This window comes from Diadema antillarum, unplaced genomic scaffold (genome assembly GCF_040938485.1).
Source record: "Diadema antillarum isolate AM-2024a unplaced genomic scaffold, OU_Dant_1.0 seq00001242_RagTag, whole genome shotgun sequence".
NCBI classification, from domain to species: domain Eukaryota; kingdom Metazoa; phylum Echinodermata; class Echinoidea; order Diadematoida; family Diadematidae; genus Diadema; species Diadema antillarum.
Window position 1 is genome coordinate 124,932 of NW_027272029.1, and position 21,078 is coordinate 146,009.

The window sequence follows — 21,078 nt, forward strand, 5'->3', positions numbered from 1 at the left end:
TTCCAAATCATCTCTGACCAAAATCTTTTATCATAAATCTATTACTGAAAGCAGAAATGATAAAAGCAGTACCTACTCCTAAGTTTGGGGAGTAGAGATACACAAATCTCACTCTTTGACTTCTTCATCCTAGCTACAACAGGTATAATCACGCTCCATTAAAATACTGACTACATTTTCTTCACATACCCACGATGCAAACATGTACATTGTATTGGCAAGTTCTTTGGTGCATTGATACGATAACAAACATTAGCGAGCATCACATGAACTCATCACAAATACAGGGATCGAGCCAACAAATGAAACAAATACGTACAGGGGATTGAAGAGAATAATGATTACAATGTTCCTCTCATACATGTTCTCACTTGAAGCTATGGTGGTAGAATTACACTCAACTTGCCTTACAAAAGATATTGACATTTCTTTTTAACACATTTTTCTTTTTGAGCCCTGACAGCGCAGCAGTGAGGTGACATGGGGATAAATACTGCCTTTTTTTTAGTTTCCTTCCATCACGGCACCAGAGCCCCATTGCAAGAAAGTTGCAATCAATTGCAAATAATTGCTAATTTTGAAACAACCATTCTGATTGGCTCAGGGTCTGCCCTATTAAGAAGACATGCATGCAACAATGATTTTGATTGGCCAGTGACAATCAGTTGCAAGTTGCGTTTAAACGCAAAGTTTCTAGCAACGGGGCCCTGGTCTGTTTCATCAGCTTCAGTGAATACAAATACAACAAATAAAATCCCCCTTGAGAGTAGGCTGAAGAAACAAAAAACCAAAATGGAGAGACCTTGTCTGTCATCGGGGGGCTTAGTGCATTTTTAAGACACAATGTTATCACTTCGATAGGACCTAAAATCTCCCCCTACAGCAATGTGGGATACAATTCACACTTCAGTTGTTCGCCTACACGTTGCAATGTCTTTTGGTATGCAATAGATATATATAAAAAAAAAGAGAGCAAAACCAAACACAAGACTTTGTTCAAAGGGTAAGGATTTGCAATACCAAAACATTGACCTGTTTCTCTCCCCCCCCCCCCTCCCCAACCTCTTTCTCTCATATCACCACTGTTTTATGGCTCTTTAAGTCTGCCAGAGGTCACTCTTTATCCTATTTCCTTGGGTTTCATTCCTCCTGTAGTCCAAAGCCAGAGCATACTCCAGACCGGTGCTCAATGGGTTAAGTAGAGGATCATCCGTTCTATCTTGGGGAAGTTCTCAAATATTTGCTTTGATTCCAGTGGTGTGACACCAGGAAAGAAAGGCCAGATAAAGTCTACACACCAGACTCAAATCTAAACTGGTGCGTTCCAGTTTAAACCAAACATTTACTGACTATAACATATCACCCCCTCCCCCCCATCCTAGAGAAAGAAAGATACGGGTAAACAACTTAAATACAATATAATTCATCTCTTCTGGAAGGTTCCAAACTGATATTTTCAGTTGCAAAGTTCACATTTCACACCAAAGTACATTTTTTTCGCAATGTCCTTTTTTCCTTTCCCTGTTTCGTTAGATGTAAGGCTTTTTGAAGAAGTGTTCATCATGGATATTAATAATGTATTAAGTGAAACTGAACATGTAAACTGATAACTTTGGTGTGACAAAGACAAGTAGACATCGTCTGATAAATCAGTAAACTCTCTAGTGGGATAAAAGTTTTGGTCGAGAGAAAAAAACAACTATGACAAATCAAATATGGCTGAATGCTGCTAGCAAGAGTATGTAGGATATATATCACCTTTATGTTTAGAAGCTTTTCTCTTTCTACTATGAGCTCCAGGTAACCATAATGGGGGGGGGGGGGGGGGGGGGGGAGTTGACAAGAACTTGTGTGATTTATCACAAGCAGGGAGATATACCTGGGAAAGGTGAAACGGGGCGGGGCAAAAAGGATATATGGACGCCAGTTCTGAAACCATGTCAGAAAAAATTCACACAGTTTTACAGCATCACTCACTGACAAATGAATACACAAGAAGTAGCACGATAGTTCAAAGAATCTGGAAAATCACACATCGAAGTCTGAGTAACATGAATTCCCCTTCAGCGGGGGGACACAACACGAGATATTGAATGGGGGCACATGGCTAACACAACGCTATCATTTATGGAGAAGCCTTAAATGCCCATAAAACTGAACTATTAAAGTATAACTGACAATAGCATGCACACACAAACACACTCTTCAAAATATTCCCCAACACCATAATAATCCCAGAGAATGTATTCTATACACAGCACGGGAGGGAACTGTTACATGTTACATGCCAGACGTGATCCCTATTGCGAACATAAATGAGATATATATCCATATTTAAGGGGAAGTGGAGAGGGTGACCCATCAACATGACATAAAGCCTCAGAGCTCTGTAACAATGTAAAGTAAAGAGACAAGGAAAGAGGTTGAGACAGTAAATGACAGAAATAGAAAGCAGGAGAAAAGGAGATACATTATATGTGAGCGTCCTGCTGCACCGCCACACACGGCTAGTGTCACCGGTTCGAGTTCCCCGCCCCGCCACACATCCCCGTCTTGCAGGGCTCCATGCCGACGGCCACTCCCGCCCCGCTCCGGCCCGTGCACATGTTGGTCACCACCGTCCACGTGTTGGTTCCCGGGTCGTAGCACTCCACCGACGACAGAAAGTCTTGTCCGTCATAGCCACCTGAGGAAGACAGGATCAACAAAGAATTGTGCATACAGTCAGTGACAAATATATCTACAATATTACTCTATTATCACTTTTTTCTTTAGCTGAAGAACTCTCGTCAAGGTACAGCATGAATATGATACACCTGGATAGAAGAAAAACATGCATCTCTGGAAAAGGTGTTCCACTTTTCTTCAAGGCAGAGCTACAGATTGCATCTACTCTCAATACATTGCTAAATCTCACTTATGCTACAATTTGCTCAGTGTCGTAGACAAGCCCAATCAGGGAAGAGATTTTTAAAAGAAGAGCTGGGTTTGTCCTTCAACAACTGACCATCCCCCCTTCCCTCCATCGCCCTCTTGCAAGAAAGAAACCACTTACCAAGGGCATAAACTTTGCCGCCGACCACATCAACACTGAGGGCACTCCGCCGCGAGTTCATGGACGACATGAACTCCCAGCGATCGTTCTCGACGTCGTAGCGTTCCATGCTGCTCAGCTGACTCATACCGTCGTAGCCGCCCACGGCGTAGATGTAGCCATCCAGACTGGTTACTCCTGTGAACACACACGGGGGAAAAATCAAGATACTTGATTTCATAGGCCAGGGATCACTCTGTGCTTTTATAAGACATCCCTGAAAAAAAAATCCTTTCACTGTTTGAAAGAACTCTGATACAACTCTCCACCCAACAATCTAGAGCTTTAAAGCAACCTTGGCCACAAATGGTTAGCATTATCCCTCTTTCACATATTAAGAGATTTCTGTAGCACAGTTCTGGCCACAGATTGCTATGGAAGAATACAGGCATGCAATATATGACTATGACTGATTGACACATCATGCTATGAATCTTATCATTAGAAATGCCTTTGATGTCTAATTTTGATTATCATAAAGATTGACAGTTTCAATTTCAATTTCCCTGAAACCTAATATAGGTACAAAAAAATAGAAAATTCTTCTAAACGAACAAAAATTAGAAGAAGGAGGCTCACCTGCCCCGCTGCGTCTGGTCTGCATGGGGGTCACCATTGTCCACTCATCGTTCTCCGGGTGGTAGCACTCTACTGTGTTGAGTCGGTTGACCCCATCGAAGCCACCCACAGCGTAGAGTAGCCGGTTGACCACCGCGCACCCGACTCCGATACGTTTTGTGCTCATTGGGGCAATGACCGTCCACTTGTCGTCATCGGGACTGTATCTGTTTTTTTTGGGGGGGGGGGAGGGAATAGGGAAAAGGAAGAAAAAAGAAGAAAGGGTATGGCACTATTTTAATGTCTTCGGGCTGAGTGATCACTAAATTGGCAACCTGGCATAGCAGGAAATTCAATAGGGGAGAATATATGTGACAGGGTGGACATTTCATTGCCTGAAATACATTAAGGAGCATTGCTACACTGTTCCTTTGCCACATAAAGCAATCTCGTTTACAAGCAAATTGGCAACAATTTCTTTAATACAACTATGAATGGTATGACAAAGCTTCCTAAGCTGTGCCTTCTCACCCATGCAGGGAATGCTTTTTTTTCATGAATTCTTTCATGATCAAACAATAAAAAATACCTGCAGAGACAATTTGTGTGAATCAATGTTCCACATGATACGATTACATTCCTCAAATGCTTGTCTTATGCCGAATGCTCTGTTCCTTTGTCAAATGCAATGGAATTGTTCACTTCAAATGAATGCACAAAGATGCCTAGAAGTCTCTTCCTTCATTCAATGGAATGTGATAAATAATCAATTCATGCGCTCTTCACATAAATATGTTGGCCAAATCACAAATTAGCGAAGCAGACAATTCCACCGGAGAAGTCGCTGATCGGGCCCTAGTGCTCAAAATTTGCCAAGAGCACCGAAAGTTGAGCATGTACACATTATTGCTCGTGTCAGTCAACTGTGCACTAACCTCCACCCCTGTAGCATTTGTCTCTCTGTTGGAATCTATATCTCATTCTCCCAGAGTTGGAAAGGAAGGGGGGGGGGGGGGGGGTTGAGATTTGTCAGGATGACACTTTGGAACAAGTCCAAGGCAAAACAGTGACGGTTTACAGAAATGAGCCTATGACGAATCACAGACAGATGACAATGAGCCTGCCGAGAGAATGGGATGCCCGGATCACATGACCGGGTTGAGAAGTCGCTCATTTTCTTCCGACACCGGGAAATCAGCCATGTTCGTACGGACGTGATCAGTGGCAATCAATTAGGGCCAGTTGCTGCTGCTAAAATTCTCGTCAATCGTGTCTCGTTTCTTGCAGCCGGCGTTTGCACTGTGTGCAAACTTGTAAGCGCTGCTTAAAGACAGTATCTGTGACATGTCTGCCTAACGCATATCACAACAAAGCGAAAGAGAACAAAGAGAAACAACCACAGCGCCAAACTCTACCCCCCCCCCCACATACACACACACGCACACTCTATAACATACTCACACTTGTTGCCTACCAAGTGTTCACAGTGGAGGCAGCCTACACCTGACTACTACTGGTGAAAACTTGCTTTGTTTTGTTTTGTTATGTTTTTTTCGTCCTAGCGTGAACAGATCAGAACAGTGGCACATCTGCGCCAAAGTCTGGCCTCTGGCTGCCCCATAAAAGGCAGAATATTCCTGGTATTTCAGAGAAGTCATTGTTTTCTGCTTGATATGGATTAACAACAGGACACCTGTTGAGTGGAGTGGAGTTGAGTTGCACTTTCATTGGGACCAAATATGGAAAAACACTTGAAACAGAACAAAAAGGAAAATCAGTACAGTGGTATCAACCAAATATATGTATACCAATTTCAAACAGAAAATTGTTTGATAGACCAAGGCCTATCTATTGTGCCTCCCCCATAAAGACATACTCTTTTAATTATATTGTCTGCTGTACAATGATATTACAAGGCGCCAAATTCACTCCCACACGTCTGGTCTACAAGCATGACTGCATGATTATACATACATGTCGCATTTTTGTAGTTAAAGGACAAGTTCACCTTCATAAACATAAGGATTGAGAGAATGCAACAATATTAGTAGAACACATCAATGAAAGTTTGAGGAAAATTGGACAATCGATGCAAAAGTTATGAATTTTTAAAATTTTTGTGTTGGAACCGCTGGATGAGGAGACTACTACAGCTTGTGAGTCATATGCGTACAACAGTATAAAGAAAATGTAAAGAAAATTCAACATATTTTCACTTTTTTCGCATAATAAAAGAGCACTTGACTTAACTCTTTCTAAAGGCAGGGGGAATAATATTACCCATAACATTTGTCGGTAACGAGTCGGGGGAATGTGTACTTTTTGCAAAAGATGAAATTTTGTGAAATTCTCTTTATATTTTCCTTATATTGTTGTACGCATGTGACATCTAAGTTATTCACACACTGCAGTAGTCTTCTCATCCAGCGGTTACTGCACAAAAACTTCAAAAATTCATAACTTTTGAACGGATTGTCCAATTTTCCTCAAACTTTCAATGATGTGTTCTACTAATATTGCTACATTCTCTCAATCCTTATGTTTATGAAGGTGAACTTGTCCTTTAAACAGCACAGTACAGCAAGCATAACAGGAAAGCTCCCTCCCCTCCCCCCAACCTCTACAAAAAAAAAAAAAAAAAATCAACCAGAACTCTATGTATTGCACATAATCACGCTTCCATAAAGATGTATACTTGTATGTACAAGTCACATTGGGGCATACTATTAAAGAACTCTTTACTTACACTCCGTAAATCTGCAGCCTGGTATATGAAAACGGCATTCATTCGTGATATGCTGTACAATTGATGTTGTCTCGTTTTTTCCCCATCCCTTCACCCCCATCCCTTCACCCCCATCCCTTCACCCCCATCCCTTCACCCCCATTCCTTCACCCCCATCCCTTCACCCCAATCCCTTCACCCCCAACCCTAGTTCTTCCTCCTGCACACCATTCCAAGGGAAAGAGCTAACTAACACTCACGATGCAATAATACCACACGACTGCACTGGCTCAATTCTCATATCGACTTCCTCCGACAAGGAACCGAGGGTGATATTACCGCTTCTTGAAACGACAATATGACCAACTATCTCGTGAACTCGTCCCACTTCGCACCAACATCTGCGAAAAATTACTTCTTTTTGTTTCAAACTCTTACTCGCAGAAAACATCAAACTTTCTTAACATCGAGACCACCTCCTTTTTTCCTCCTCCTCCTCCCCCTTCTCCTCTTCTTTCCCCCTTTATCCGATCTTCACCTTCTTCCCTCGATCACGTCTTAGAGTAAGAGAGCCCCAGGGAGTGAGAGAGACTGTGTGGAAAAGCCCAGAATAAGCTCACCCGCCACGGAGCAGGACATGCAATTTGTCAACGCGTAAAGCGCAATTTGCTGATTGTAGGCAGCCCCAATGATTCAATTACCTGTACACAATGACAATGCAATTGTGTCGAGTAATGAGCGACTGTCGCATTAGTCTACCCTAGCAGACCCCTCTTCCGTCACCAGACTACTCTGCCTGCGACAAGTTTACAACAGCAAGTGCGATTTGAAACGGAAGTCAGCAGTTAGGACCTATAACCCAGTTGCAAAATAATGATTTGAAACGCCAAAACACAGGCCGGATCATTGAAAATAAAAGTTATCTGCATGTTTTGGTTTGATCAAAATGTATTCAACTTTTGTTGTTGTTGTTGTTGTTGCTCAGTAATAGTACCATGAACTTCAACCTACCAGAATAGAGACACATTATTTATTGGCTATCACACTTGTGTCACTATAAAGGGGAAATATTGGGCAACATACTACCATACAACCAGTAGCTGTACATTTGTCAACAAGAAAATGACTACACTTCTGGTGCTTTTCAAAACTTTGACGGGGTAAAAGTTGGAATTGCTATTGGAAAGATAGGAAGAGACAGGACTAACTTCACGCGGTGTGTAAACAATTATTTTGTGAATCACCGACTATCTGACAACCCACTACAAAAATAAGGAGAGAGAATTAATGTATTCACAATAGCTTGCCCAATTTGTAATATCTGCCACATCATTCTTACACGATATCTGATCTCATGCCCACCCTGATTGCATTACCGCATTTTGCGGAAATGAAGACATGCTGGTACTGTTGGCAAGTGGAACGATTCTTGAATGAACTCCGGGGGTGTCACTAGGGGAGAATTTGGCTGGTAAAGAAAACCCTGAGCACCACTCTGACAGCCAAACTGTAATATCTTGACATATTCATAAACTGAGTTAATTACCCTACTGTGACAGAACAGTGGTCCTTTCTAAATACTGTTTGTTTGTTAGTAGTGGCTGCAGTCAGTTGGTTAAGCCATGCTAAAAGTCATTACTTGTTGAATTTCAGAGCTTTACAATAACCTTTTTTTTTCATTATTGCACTATATGCTATTTGACTGCTTTACAGTCCATTATAATGCATTGACATGGAATCAGGTTTTTTTCTTTATTGTGTGTGTGTGTGTGGGGGGGGGGCACTCTTTTCTTTCCAGGAAAACTGTTGTTCTCAGCAGTCAATTGCACAAATTCCCCTCAACTCATGCCCTCTGGATTATGAGAATTGGTGGAAATTGCATCAAACAGCAAGAGCTTTCAACATGGGGGGTATGCTTACAAACTGCCAGTTCAGATGTTAGTATATGAATCCACCAAGCATCATTTGGTTGATTTCTTGATTTGGAAAAGAAACCAAAAACAATTCTGGTCTAAAACGGGATGGTATATATTGTTTTGTTTTGCTTCGTGTCTCTTTTTTTTTGCACTGTCTCCACGTGGAAAACGTAACTGCACACAAAGCACTGACTTATAATTGTCTCAGATTTTTCAACACATATCTATATAAGAGAGTTCGCCCACATACGGGGGAAAGTGTATCAACTACCTATGGATTGCCTGAATGTTCCACAATTTACCCAAATTATCCCAATACACTCCATACAACAGTTGGCCTTGGGTTCCTTTTGATTTCGCTTCTTTTTAAGCCTCACTACAACGAAGACATAATCCAAAAAATGACACAAACTCATTCCACTTTAAAGGTATAAATCAAACGTAGAGAGCATCACTACACTGCATTGCATAAGTTTAATCAATGTGAGGTTTGTATCACTGTGGGCGGTGGACAAAAGCACGGTGCTGGCATCAGAAGACGAGGAGGATCGTACAATGTATCACTCTGAGAGAAGTGGATTGGGCTCAATTCGCATACTAGCTTGTTAAATCAGGCATCATTGTGCGTCAAGGACGCATGGCCCAGCGCATCGCATGACCTTGGGTTCTTTATCGTGTTGATACAAGTGATCATGCTGCCTACGACAAACATATTATGATAACCAAATGGTTCACCTCGGCCTCCAAGCCAGCTATTATACTGCGTGCGCTCGCGATGAGTGATGCTTTACGCAAGAGCGATTCCTTTCACTCGCATCCCACGAACTGAGAAATGCTCTAATCCCCTTTGTTGAATGTATGGTACACAAAAACCAAACGTATGCACACATTTTGATTTTGATGCATGTGCTGGTAGGGGGTGGGGTGGTGCAGTGCATCAGTATGTGGGTGGGCGTGCGCGTATGACCAACCATCTCATTAGTCTAATGAAGCATAGCTGATGTAGCACTTCGCCACTCCTATCAAGCAGCTTACTCCACAATTTATCTTTCAGCATTACATGAAACTCCCTTCATACTTGAAGGGAAAGAGTTTTTAAGTCCTCTTAATGTTTGTTCACTGTATATTCAATCACAACACTTTCACAAGTATCTTGTTTGTGATTTCCACATCTCAAGTGGCAATCTTGCGAGATATATTGCACAACACAGACACTGCAGCGCAGCTCAGATTCAATCTAGGCGGAATATAGTTCATGTAGATATATGATATTTGTTATTTCTCACAAAAAAGGAAAGAAAAAAATAGATGCAAACTTCAAACCGAACACTGACTATCAATCTGAAAAGGATGACACCCGATCCCAAGGACTGCTAGTTCATTTATTTTTGTGGCAGCATTTATGATGATTATTCAGCTTTATTTCCATAAGTTCCCAATTACCGTTCCTAGTGTGAAGGCAAGATGACTTGGAGGGTAGCAGGGGAGTACTTAATTCAAGTAGGAACAATGTCATCCTCCCTCTCCCACGTTACTCACTCCCCACAGAGCAAGTACAATTCATAAATCTGCAAATGCAACTTGTACGTGCTCTCCGCGGATGCCCCGCATTCCTTTCTGATGGCGTGGAAAAGTTGTATCACACCCAGGGTCTGAGCCGGCGAGACTATCACCCAACCACCGGTGGATTTGAAATGCCAGTCACCCAGACAGGTGAGCCGCTCTTTCGTGCCGACTCACACCCGAAAGGTTGGCAGCTTGCCGCGCGCGCCAAAGCCTCGTTCGGAGCACTTCCAAAACAAATGATGTCCTTATTCATGCACGGGGGGCAACAACAACGCATTGGGTCCGCCATCACTAACACAAACAGTTATTTTTGGCAGAGATCGGTGACATTCTGTAAATGTACAACATAGGGCGGAATGAGAAACCCATGTGTATAATCAGGACACTTGCCACTTAACCCTTGTATTTTTTTAAAATCTTACTGACCATAACACATGCCAATCTCAATTACTGCTTCAGCCAAGCACGATGCATCAGCAAAAAAAGAAACCAGGACTTTATGAAACATGAGATGATTCCGAGCAGGAAATAATGTCATCTAATTCACTGGAAATCGACGCAGACTCATCTCTCTACGGCTCACATGCTGACAGCATGAAGGTTTGGTTACCTAGAACAACTAAACATGCCATCTGGGAGCCTACATCTCTAAAAAATGACAATAGCAGAACACAAAAATGCACTGGATACAATGTGGGATAGAAAGATATCAGCACACCCACTGTTCATGGAGATGTTTTCAATGACTCTAGTCGTGTTCTGGGATTAAATACAGGATGGGGGTTGCACCAGCCGCAACTATGAAAATACCCTTGATCTCGTCTCTCACGAGTCCTTACAATTCCTACCTGTTTGCTCTGACAAGAGACAGCCGCAGGTATAGCATTGCAAGGTTGCAGACTATCAAGTCGGACATACTGCATCTCAGGTTTCGCATGAAGAAACCTTGCCACCAGCAAACAGACTCACACACGGGACTATGGGCAGGGTGAACGAGGGTGTGGTAACATGCCTACATAACATCAAAAACTGGGTTGTGAATTCCAACATGTGATATAGCCATATGTTTCATAAAATGTTTTTAACCTCGTTAAATCTTTTAGATGTAGTTAACACTACTAGCTAAAGATAAAATATTGAAGAATCCCCCCTTTCTTTATACCTGTGTTGTAACTCACAAATATCACAGTATAGGCTGTGTAGTTTACTAGCACTAGTCTCATTTGAAATACCCTCTTATTTCATGGAAACTTGTTTAGCTCAGCTACGTTTGATTGTCTATCGATCTTCCATTTCTTTACGGGTTCCATGGAAGAGAGAGAAAAAAAAACAGAGGGGAGATCCTTAACTGTTCTATTTTGAGTTAACTAGATTTCCAGGATTTGAGAAGATTCCAATCACACTCATGAAATATATGGCAACATTGTATTCTGTTAACATTCACAAGCCACTTCTTTCTGTTGAAACGTCAACATGTTAACACACCCACCCTGCTCACAGTCTAATACTTGTATGTGGGTTTGTCAGCCAGTGACACGATTTCTTCAACTCGAGCACTCAACGCACTACAAACTACAGCCTCTACCCACACATGTTTCTGATTTTGCTTTGTAAATGGACCAAACTAGTGACTTTATCAATCCTTTTTTGTTGTTGTTGTTCTCTTTCTTTCTTTCCGAGTGGGCCAACGGGGAGGGGACGGAGGAATGACGAGTCAGAAATCCAAACCTAGAGAGACAATTTTTGAATGACTGGCCGGTGCCTGTCATTCAGTGCTTGCCCCGACGCTACGAAAAGAGGGGACAAAAATTGCTGATCATGCTGAGAACTGGAAAAAAAAAAATCTAAGTGAGAAAATGAGAACCTGGGGGGGGGGGGGGGGGAGAGTAAAGAGACTCTCTAGCCGCTCTGTTGGCAATGAAGTGACCACTACCTCAACGCTCGTGATTTCGCATTTTCTTCCCCCTCTCCAGCCGGCTGCGGCGCGATATGGGGCGGCACGTCCGCGGCGCGGCCTAATCTCCTATGACTTTGGCGAATTCTTTGAGCCGTGTCGGCCACTGACAGACAGGTCTCGCAGAGGTGTGCGGAGTCGATGAATTCCAAGAGCAAGACTCTGAGAGACAGAACGAGAGCGAGAGTGAGGTGGAAAGAGAGAAAGGAGGAACAAAAGAAACGAAGACGAAGATCGGGGGGGGGGGGGGGGAAGTGAGGATTGAGTCTCGCTCTGGAGAGGGAGGACATTTTTTTACAGGAAGCGGAGATACTTGAGAGAGTAAGGGAAGTCAACCACACCTCATATCTCAGAGATATGTGCCATTCATCATGCTAGAATGTTGACAGACGTCTACATTCACCTTCTGCATTCAATTACCCCGTCCCGATAGCCGGCCGAATCACAATGTATCATGTCTGATGCACAAAGAGATTATTTGTCAACATTTTACATGTAATCATTAAAACACTGAGAACATTCTTGAGAGTGAAGGAGGAAATTTCAGTGATTATGACAGCATTCCTTCCTCGTAATGTCGAAACATTCCGGAAGGCCTAGATATGTGGGTTTTACAATGTCGACTACTTCCCTCCATTGGATAATTACCTTTCTGCACTGTTATGCTGATTACATTGATGCGAGCCTCCGACAGCATACAAGTGTCCATCTAGTACAGCTACCGCAACTCTGTTGCGTGGATAGTTCATGGGGGACAGTGTTTTCCACTGGTTGTTCAGGGGGTTGTACGCGTCCAAGCGATTGGAGTCCGTATTTGCCTCAGCTGTATTGTTCCTGCCCCCAACAACGTAAAAGATGCCGTGGATCGTCGCGGCGCTGAGACCACTCCTGGGTTCCGGGAGCTCCGCCAGCCTCAACCACCGGTCCTCCTCAGGGTTGTAGCACTCTACGGTGGTCAGAGACTGCCGGAGGTAGCCGCCCGCCGTGTAGATCACGCAGGCCGAGATGGGGTTGCGCCTGGGCATCTTGAAGGATTTGTGCAGCTGCAATTCTTGGAAGATTTTGGACAGGTAGTCTTTGCATTTGGGTTCGTCCCTGAGGATGTCGCAACGATCCAACTGCTGCTTGAGGAATGCGGGCGAGAGGTGCTCCACCCTGATGGCGCCGCAGTTGAAGAGTTTCTCCAGGCACGGCCGGCGCTCGTCTTCGTTGTGCCGCACCCAGCGCATGCAGGCATCATAGACCTCTGATTCACACCAAACATTGAGCTTGTCATGCTTTATAACGGCCAGGAGCTGGATGAGACTGAGGTTCATGAACTCCTCCGAATGCGACACTTCACAGAAGTGCCGAAACACAAATTTACTGGCCTGCTCCTTGAGGCTGCGCAAGCTGTGTTCCTGCGCGTACATAGAGATACCTATACAGTTTGACGGGTCCAACTGGTGTTCAAGGAACTTACAACAGGCATCCACGATGTCTGTGATCTGGAACATAATCGCCTTGGGCAAGAGCTCCAACACACTACACTCCGTGATAGTAATCTCCGATGTGTACATGAAGTCCATGATACGCGAGAAGACGCACGGGTGTACGTCCTTGATCTCGATGGCTTGCTTGGAGCACTCGTGGAAGCCACGGGTGAACATCGCTTTGAAGTACTGACTGCATGATGCCAACACGACTTTGTGCGCGTGGAACTTTACCGTTTCGACAATGAGCGTCACATCGCACAGGTCGCGGTTCTCGCGTAGCTCGTCGAGAACCTTGAAAGCGTTCGATGGGTGCTTGGTACTGGTGAACGTGATGCTGCCATCGCAGCTGATCTTGTGACGGATTCCCTTCTGTGTCCATTCGGCGGGCATATTAGAGGGTGGTTCGACCGATGGTTTCGGGGGTACTTTCGGTGAGTCCATGTTGTCGCTATTGGGAAGGGCTCCCTCTTTGCCATTATGCGGAGAATTCAGTTGTTGAGCAATGTTGACGTCCAGCTTGGATCATGATCTGCAGAACGACACGATGACAGAGCTTCTGACACCCTCTCTGGGTGGTTCAAGCTCAGCGCGGCTCCACTTGAATGTCACTGCAAGAAAGCAAACAAAATAATATAATTTTCAAGAGCGGCTTTCCATAGACAGAAGACTTGTTCTGACATCATATAGCATTTAATCATCAGCTACTCTGAAGTACATTTTAAACTATATAGTGTTATACAAGCACAAATTAGTTGAAAAGGCAGACCAAATACTGGCTGAACGATGTACAAGAGCTGATGAAAATTTGCATACACTCATGCCCCGTTGAAATAACAACATGTTATCGCTGCTCAGTTCTACACTTCAGTTGGTGGCCGTAATGTACCCACTTAAGTTTCCATGTCACAAAAAAGATACACCTCTGATTAACTATCTCGAAACCATCTCACGCTCCCCATCAGCAATATAAGAAAAAAAAACATCTCCATAGTAACCATGCTATCCTCTTCCTCCTCCTCCTCCTCCTCCTCCTCCTCTGCCTCCTCCTCCTCCTCCTCCTCCTCCTCCTTCTGGTGGTCAGCCCTATGCTTGGTTAGTGTCTCTGAACTATAGCCTAAATTTCTGACCCCTTCCCTACCATTTTTAAGTGGAGTCAACTTTTATGACAAAGATGTAGACTTTTTCACTGCTCTTTGCATCCTCTACAAAAGCTATTACATTCATGTACATGCCACTTATCACTTATTTGATTCCTGCCTGTGGTATTGTATGCCAGACAAAAAATCAAATGCTGTAGACTTGTCACCCAGAAATCAACCAAAAGATGATTTAAAGGCGACATCGGAGGTGTCTGGAAATTGCAAGACTATACTATACTGCTGGGCAAGTCGATATCCACACTGCACACTCTGAACTGGGCATGCGGCAGGGTGAAATTCAGCCGGGTTCACAGAATGTCACTTGCTTCCGCAGGCTGAATATTTGATTCTCACTGAGCATGCATACAATACACAGTATCTCCCTATTCCGCTCTAGTCACACGCTTCAAACAGTCTTGAGTGCATCTTATGTGCTGGAGTATGCATCGGACTGAATTCTTCTGGTCTGGCCAGCAAATAATGCTTTTTGTGTGGCTTCAAGATCGAGCAACACCGAATTTGTATCATGCATGATTGTACCATGGTACTGTAACAGAGCACATCTAATCATTTCTGGAAACTTAAAATTGAAGTATTTTATCCTTATTAAAGAAAATTCACTTCCCTCTGATATTACTGTCATTAATGCACACATAATCTCTACAACCTTGCTTTCCACATATTTTGTATCCATGTACGCTGTATTCATTTTTTGAAAGATTCTCATAACACATGTGGTGGAACATGAAACAAAAGAATGAAACAACCTACAATATATCTGCACAGAGTACACACATGTGGGTAATTAGGGTTATTTTTGGCTGCTCATGCATGTTAATGTTGACCCCCCAAAAGCTGATGTACAAACTGCCACGAATGCACTACAAACATTGAGCAACACACACACCGTGTCTATTTGCACGGATCAACATTCCACGGCGACGAATCAGCCAATACCACAAATGTGGCCTGCGTGCTGCGTGCCGTGTGCTCCCTTTCACTTTCACGATGTGCTCCCAAGACCGTAAGACGTCTGGCGGTATATACCCACGTAAAGCACGTCTCCCGAGTGACTACACTGCACACACAATATCTGAGTAAAGTCGTGCAGTGTACTGCTACGCTTTATACAAGCATTGTATAACCTCCATGAATATAGTGTACAGTGAGTACATGGGTTAAAATTCAGCCCACGCAGCATATTATTAAGATGACAGCTGTGAATTCAAAGATACAATTGTAGGGTGATGTGTACAAAGTGCATGGTGCAAGGTCTAAAGAGATTAGCACAGCCATCTTTTTTTCTACTCCAAAGAAATTAATCTGGATCCCCCCTTACCTGTTCAACATCATAATCAATGTTCCACCACTTTGTTAATCATTCTATCTTCTAAGAATACACAAGGAGATAGAACTTAGAAGGCTATTCACAAGTTTCTTCACAATATGACACGCACATTACATCGAATACAAAGAAGAACAGAGAATGCCGAGTAATAGTTCCAAGTTACAGCTGAGTCGTGAAGTTGCATTCATGAGTCTTCCATGATCCAAAACAACTATAGGTGTAATTTCACTTTGATCTGTCTCGGGGCTACAGCTAGCATGGATGTAATAACAAGCCAAGAAGACACACAATACTTGCTGGGAGATTTTCATGTCATCCCATAAAATGAGATACATAAAAGATAATACTTGACAATAAATGGTTTTACTGTTTTCAGAGCTTGAGGCAAATAATACTGTGGCAAGAACCTGAACTCTTCAACGTGTCAACAAAAAGGTCAAAGTTGATCATAAACTTACTTTTGAAGGCATAAAAGTGGAATTCCAGCCTTATTCATATTAACACAAACATATTTTGACACACTTCATCTACACCAAGGATAAACTTTAGATCAGCTTAGGTTGCCAGACTTAGTTCATTCTTTTCCCTCTTTTAACCAAACCCCCGCGCAAGCCAAACATGACAGCGTTGTTCTGTCCACGCAGAGCAAATAACTGGGCACCATCTCCCCTTTCTGCAAGGCCGCCGCAGCTGACACTTTTTTGACAGAATCTGCATGGCGTGAGAGTGACTTCGCACTTTACCAGAGTTTGAACAATACCCAAGAAGGCAAGGTGCACGGCATCGGACAATACAACGCTCGACCAAAGTCTGTGTTTACCCAGCCATCCTCTTCCAACTCATTCCCCTCCCCCCCCCCCAAAAAAAAGTAGTTCAACTCCGATAAACCCATCCTTAAGTTACAGCACTACTTCCCCACATGTGTCATGCACAGCTATTTGGCCTTTACTCCACATTAAGCCCGCCTCTCCCAGAAGAAGGACGGAAGACGCCGCCTGCCATTTCAAACCTCACATCCCTCTTTGCATTCAATGCAAACAATCGTGGATTCACGATTCTCTGATTTTCATGCCGAATGCTTAGATTACAATGGCCCTCTCGAATCAAAGGATGAGCCAGCCGAACAAAAACTCAAAATGGCACAAAAGTTATTGTCCTTGACAGTTTCAAACCATAATTGCATTATAATCTCAATCAGATTTTGTGATCCCGGAAGTGTATCGACTGCAAAACTGTGATTACTGCGATGACAATTACTTCAAATATATGAATGAATGGCTCGATGAAGAAAAGAGTCATTGGTCAAGAAACAAAACAAAAAGACCCCCCCCAAAAAACAAAACAAAACAAAACAAACAAACAAACAAACAAACAAACAAACAGAAAACAAACAAACATCCAAATCAATAACACTTTGAGAAGTTGCCCTAAACTAATGTGGTGATATAATCTGTCAGTTTCCACCTACAGTGTAAGAGAGACATGCATTGTTAATAATCTTTTTCAATTGTCAAAACTTGACAGAACAGTTAATCTGCCCACTGAGCACAATGGGACAAAATTAATCAAAAATGGACAGACTCTGAATTCACCTCTTTCATCGCGTTCCAATCTTGAGATTTTTGCCTGTGCGGACACAAAAATCTCACGACATAGCGCGATCAGTATCATGATCCAAATCCCAAGAAATAATTTTGCAATTATTTTGGAATTAGCACAATAATTCGAGGAAAATCATGGCAATTTGCACCACAGCGAGTGTGTGAACGCTGTCCCAGAACAACAACAACAACAAAATCTCAAGACTTTTCTATCCCGTCTGACGGTCATTCAAAACAATACTACATGCATTTTAACAGTGCACCAACACACAAGGGCTTGGGCATATGTACAGCTTGGTCAACAAATAATCACAACAGCAGTTAGTGGGACATTTCTGTCTGTAAGAATTGACACAACAATTCTTGTTATTTGAAATATTAAAATGACTACATTTATATGGTTATGTATACATGCAAACAACTTCTTTTTTTTTTTTGCATAAAAATGTAACGTGCTCAACCCATCGAACATTATTGTTGCTGCAAAGAACTTGTTTCAAAATTCCCAACATCAATCAAAAGGTCATATAAACTTTGAAGGGGAAATCCAATGAAAAACCACAATGACTTAAAGACATCACAAAAAAAAAAAAATCCACCACACACAAGTATTTGAATTTTGAATTGATCATAAAGACCAAGAACTTGGAAAACGATGATGAATAGCATCCACCAACTCCTTTAACAGCTTTTAAGGTAAGTAATTATACTTGTATGTTGGTTACAATCAATTTATTTTTTAAAACTTACAAATGATTTGCAAAAAATCCAGTTATTGGAAAATGTACATTCTTTTTTTTCAATGATTTAATTACTGTAAACGTGGAAATTCTTGTGGTGTGGAAATTTTTGCGCATTTCGAGGAACCAGAAGCTGCCTTTGCATGCCTTATGTTCCAATGATTAATGTCCTGATTCTGTAGAATTAAAAGCTCATGACATTCTTCTACCCGGCGGAGCATGAAAAATTACTCATATTGCAAAATGCAAGGTAACGAAAAAGTAAAACACATACACACTCCCTGGAAAACATCCCTGTGAATCAAGTTTCCATTTTTATTTTAACACAACATTGATGCTTTGTAGTACCATGACCACAAAGTGTACTGTATGACATTCCAATCATGAATGGGATGTCATTATTTTCCTTCCCTCCACAAACAGGCGAGGGGAAATCCCCACCGAGCCTACGACGTAAACGAAAATGAAAGATGTTCCAGCAGAATGACATTCGGTTCACAACTTTCTGCTAAATAAGGACAATGGCATTCAAATTGTGGAAACCAGAGAAGGATAAAATGTGTTGATTCAGCAACCAATGTTGATACCAACTGTATTTGCGTCCTTGTAATTCTTACTTTAAAAAAAAAACCAACAACAACAAAAATTGGGCAGCCTTTCATGAATATTGTCAGTCACTGACAACCGTTTTAAGCTACTGAAATCTTTACATCTGATTGGCTGAGAGCAAATTTGTCTGTGAAAATCACTGACAAAACACCTAAAAAAAATGTCTCCCCGGGATGCAGTGCACATTATACTGAGCTGTCATATAGGGTCAAAGAGGGGTACAGCACAGAAAAAGAACTGTATGAACCATACTTATATGTCAGACAAAATTTGAAAAGAGGATTTTCTAAATCTCTGTTCATTAAATTTGTACTAAGAAGAGCAACAAAAGTATTCTTATGAATACCAATATTTTGTGTAATTTTTTTTTTCTCAAATTGAGCAATGATTCACTAACATGTATTCATCAGGAATCAACACTTCGAAGAATGATAAAACCATTCAAATTGCATTCATTCACTGAAATGTCCATAGTTTTTTTTTTAATACAATTCCAAAAGTAATATCAAAATCAATTTTCAGGCACTAGGCCTAAATATCAACTGCTGCTGAACCAAACAGACCTGAAAGATTACACTAAGACAAGCATATAAGATCAACATCCATAAATTTTAGTCTCTACTCATACTCATTGGTTGTACTCACTCACAGTTTGAATGCCACCCCAAAAACAAACAAACAAACAAAAAACAAACCTTGACTTGCCACTGAGTCACAAGTGCCCTTTGTTAATGTAAACATGCATGCCCATACTTTTTTTTATTCATGGCTACAATTAAAATACTGAATAATTCACAAATTGTACATCGAGGAAGGGCAATTTGGTAATCAGTTGCAATATTAAAACAACGCAAGAATTCATAAAGTTGAACTTCATGTAACTTGTTCGAGGGGAATTGGTTGATGTTTGATCGGAATCCACTCATACCGGGAAACCTATTGAACTCTTGACACTGACAATTTCCAGCAAACGAGATGACAGAGGCGCACAATGGCAGTGCTGTCATCCGACAGCTGTGCCCAACGACGGCCTGATACAACTCTTCGCGCAAACCATAAGACCTGAGTAATCACCTACAGCTCTTTGGAGGGCAATCTAGTAGAGGGGTGAACTAGGATTGACCCCAAAGTTTCTGATGCCAAACTTGACAGCTGGTTTGAGCGCTTTCATCCCTACCCCCCTCTTCTCTCTTTTTTTTTTTTTTGTTCGTTTTTGCAAAGAATGTTGCCCTTTAGTCACATACGCACAGCCCTCTCTCTCTCGGATGGGTTCAAACCAAAACACGACTGAAGCTCCAAACTTGTCCTTGCTCCAATTTCAATGAACTTTTCACGCTTTGTGCTTCAAAGAACGTGACAAACGATGGGACTGAATTCAGGGTTGCACTCTCACCAGAACGCCATTTCACGACAAATTTGACCTTGCCCTTTCTTCTGTTAAACTCGTAGCCCCCCTGATAGGTTTGCCCGAACAAACCAGCTTTGAATATGTATTGCTTTAAAAGTTGACCCTCAAATTATTCCATTCTCTTTTTTCGCTAATTCAAGGCCTCACTCTAGTTTTTCTGAATCCTTGTGATGTGAAATTACGTGCGAATATTTGCCGCCATATGATGTGCAAAAATCAATCAAAATCACACAATATTAGACAACGCAGTAGTACCCAAAATTCACAATCCATGTCTGTACTTGCATGAACATGAAAAAACGGCACAATGAGGTACAGTTACATAATCACTAATACATGTACACATCTACTTTGAGCAAATGCTTGGCTATTGTGGTCAAAACTAGAAACTTGGTCAACTGATCACAATGGCTGTTGCTGAGGTGGTTGCAATGGAAACACAGTTACACAATTGGAGTTGCCACGCTAGGATCATGCGCATGATGGACGGATACAACCTGTGTCACTACACAATCAAACGCTTCTTTGGGAGCATACACTTTTACTTTGAATATGATTCCTCGAGCACACTTCTCTTCTTTGTAGGGACAGAGCAAAGCAAATACTAGAACCATACAATGAAAATAATTGTTCATAACTGTATTTCATCTACAACAGAGACTCCAACCCAAAGTACCTTCTGATCTGGAGATTCTCCCGCCTGAAACCCCGAGCAAACGGGAGACTCAAAGTTGATGTGTGCGAAGCGCGAAATTCCCAGGGTTCTAGATGCTCTCTGTACTATCTACTAAGGCTTATTTTTTCAACATACGATAGAAATATGTAAGAAATCCTTTCCAACGGGAGACAAAGAGCCAGGGCGGGAGAAATTAAATCTCAAACGGGAGAACGGGAGATTTTGCAAAAATGGGTTTTCGGCGGGAGATCTCCCGTCGAAAACGGGAG

General features: G+C 42.2%; 1 protein-coding gene across 1 annotated transcript; it reads right to left on the reverse strand.

Moving 5' to 3' along the window:
- Positions 1 to 1,908: 1,908 nt before the first annotated feature.
- On the reverse strand, positions 1,909 to 13,881 carry LOC139745221 (kelch-like ECH-associated protein 1). Its single transcript, XM_071655628.1, has 4 exons — positions 12,462 to 13,881; positions 3,674 to 3,879; positions 3,056 to 3,232; positions 1,909 to 2,686 (listed from the first exon to the last, which is right to left on the reverse strand). The coding sequence occupies exons 1-4, from the start codon at positions 13,727 to 13,729 to the stop codon at positions 2,514 to 2,516; spliced, it is 1,824 nt and encodes a 607-aa protein (XP_071511729.1). The 5' UTR covers positions 13,730 to 13,881; the 3' UTR covers positions 1,909 to 2,513.
- Between the last annotated feature and the right edge of the window lie 7,197 nt (positions 13,882 to 21,078).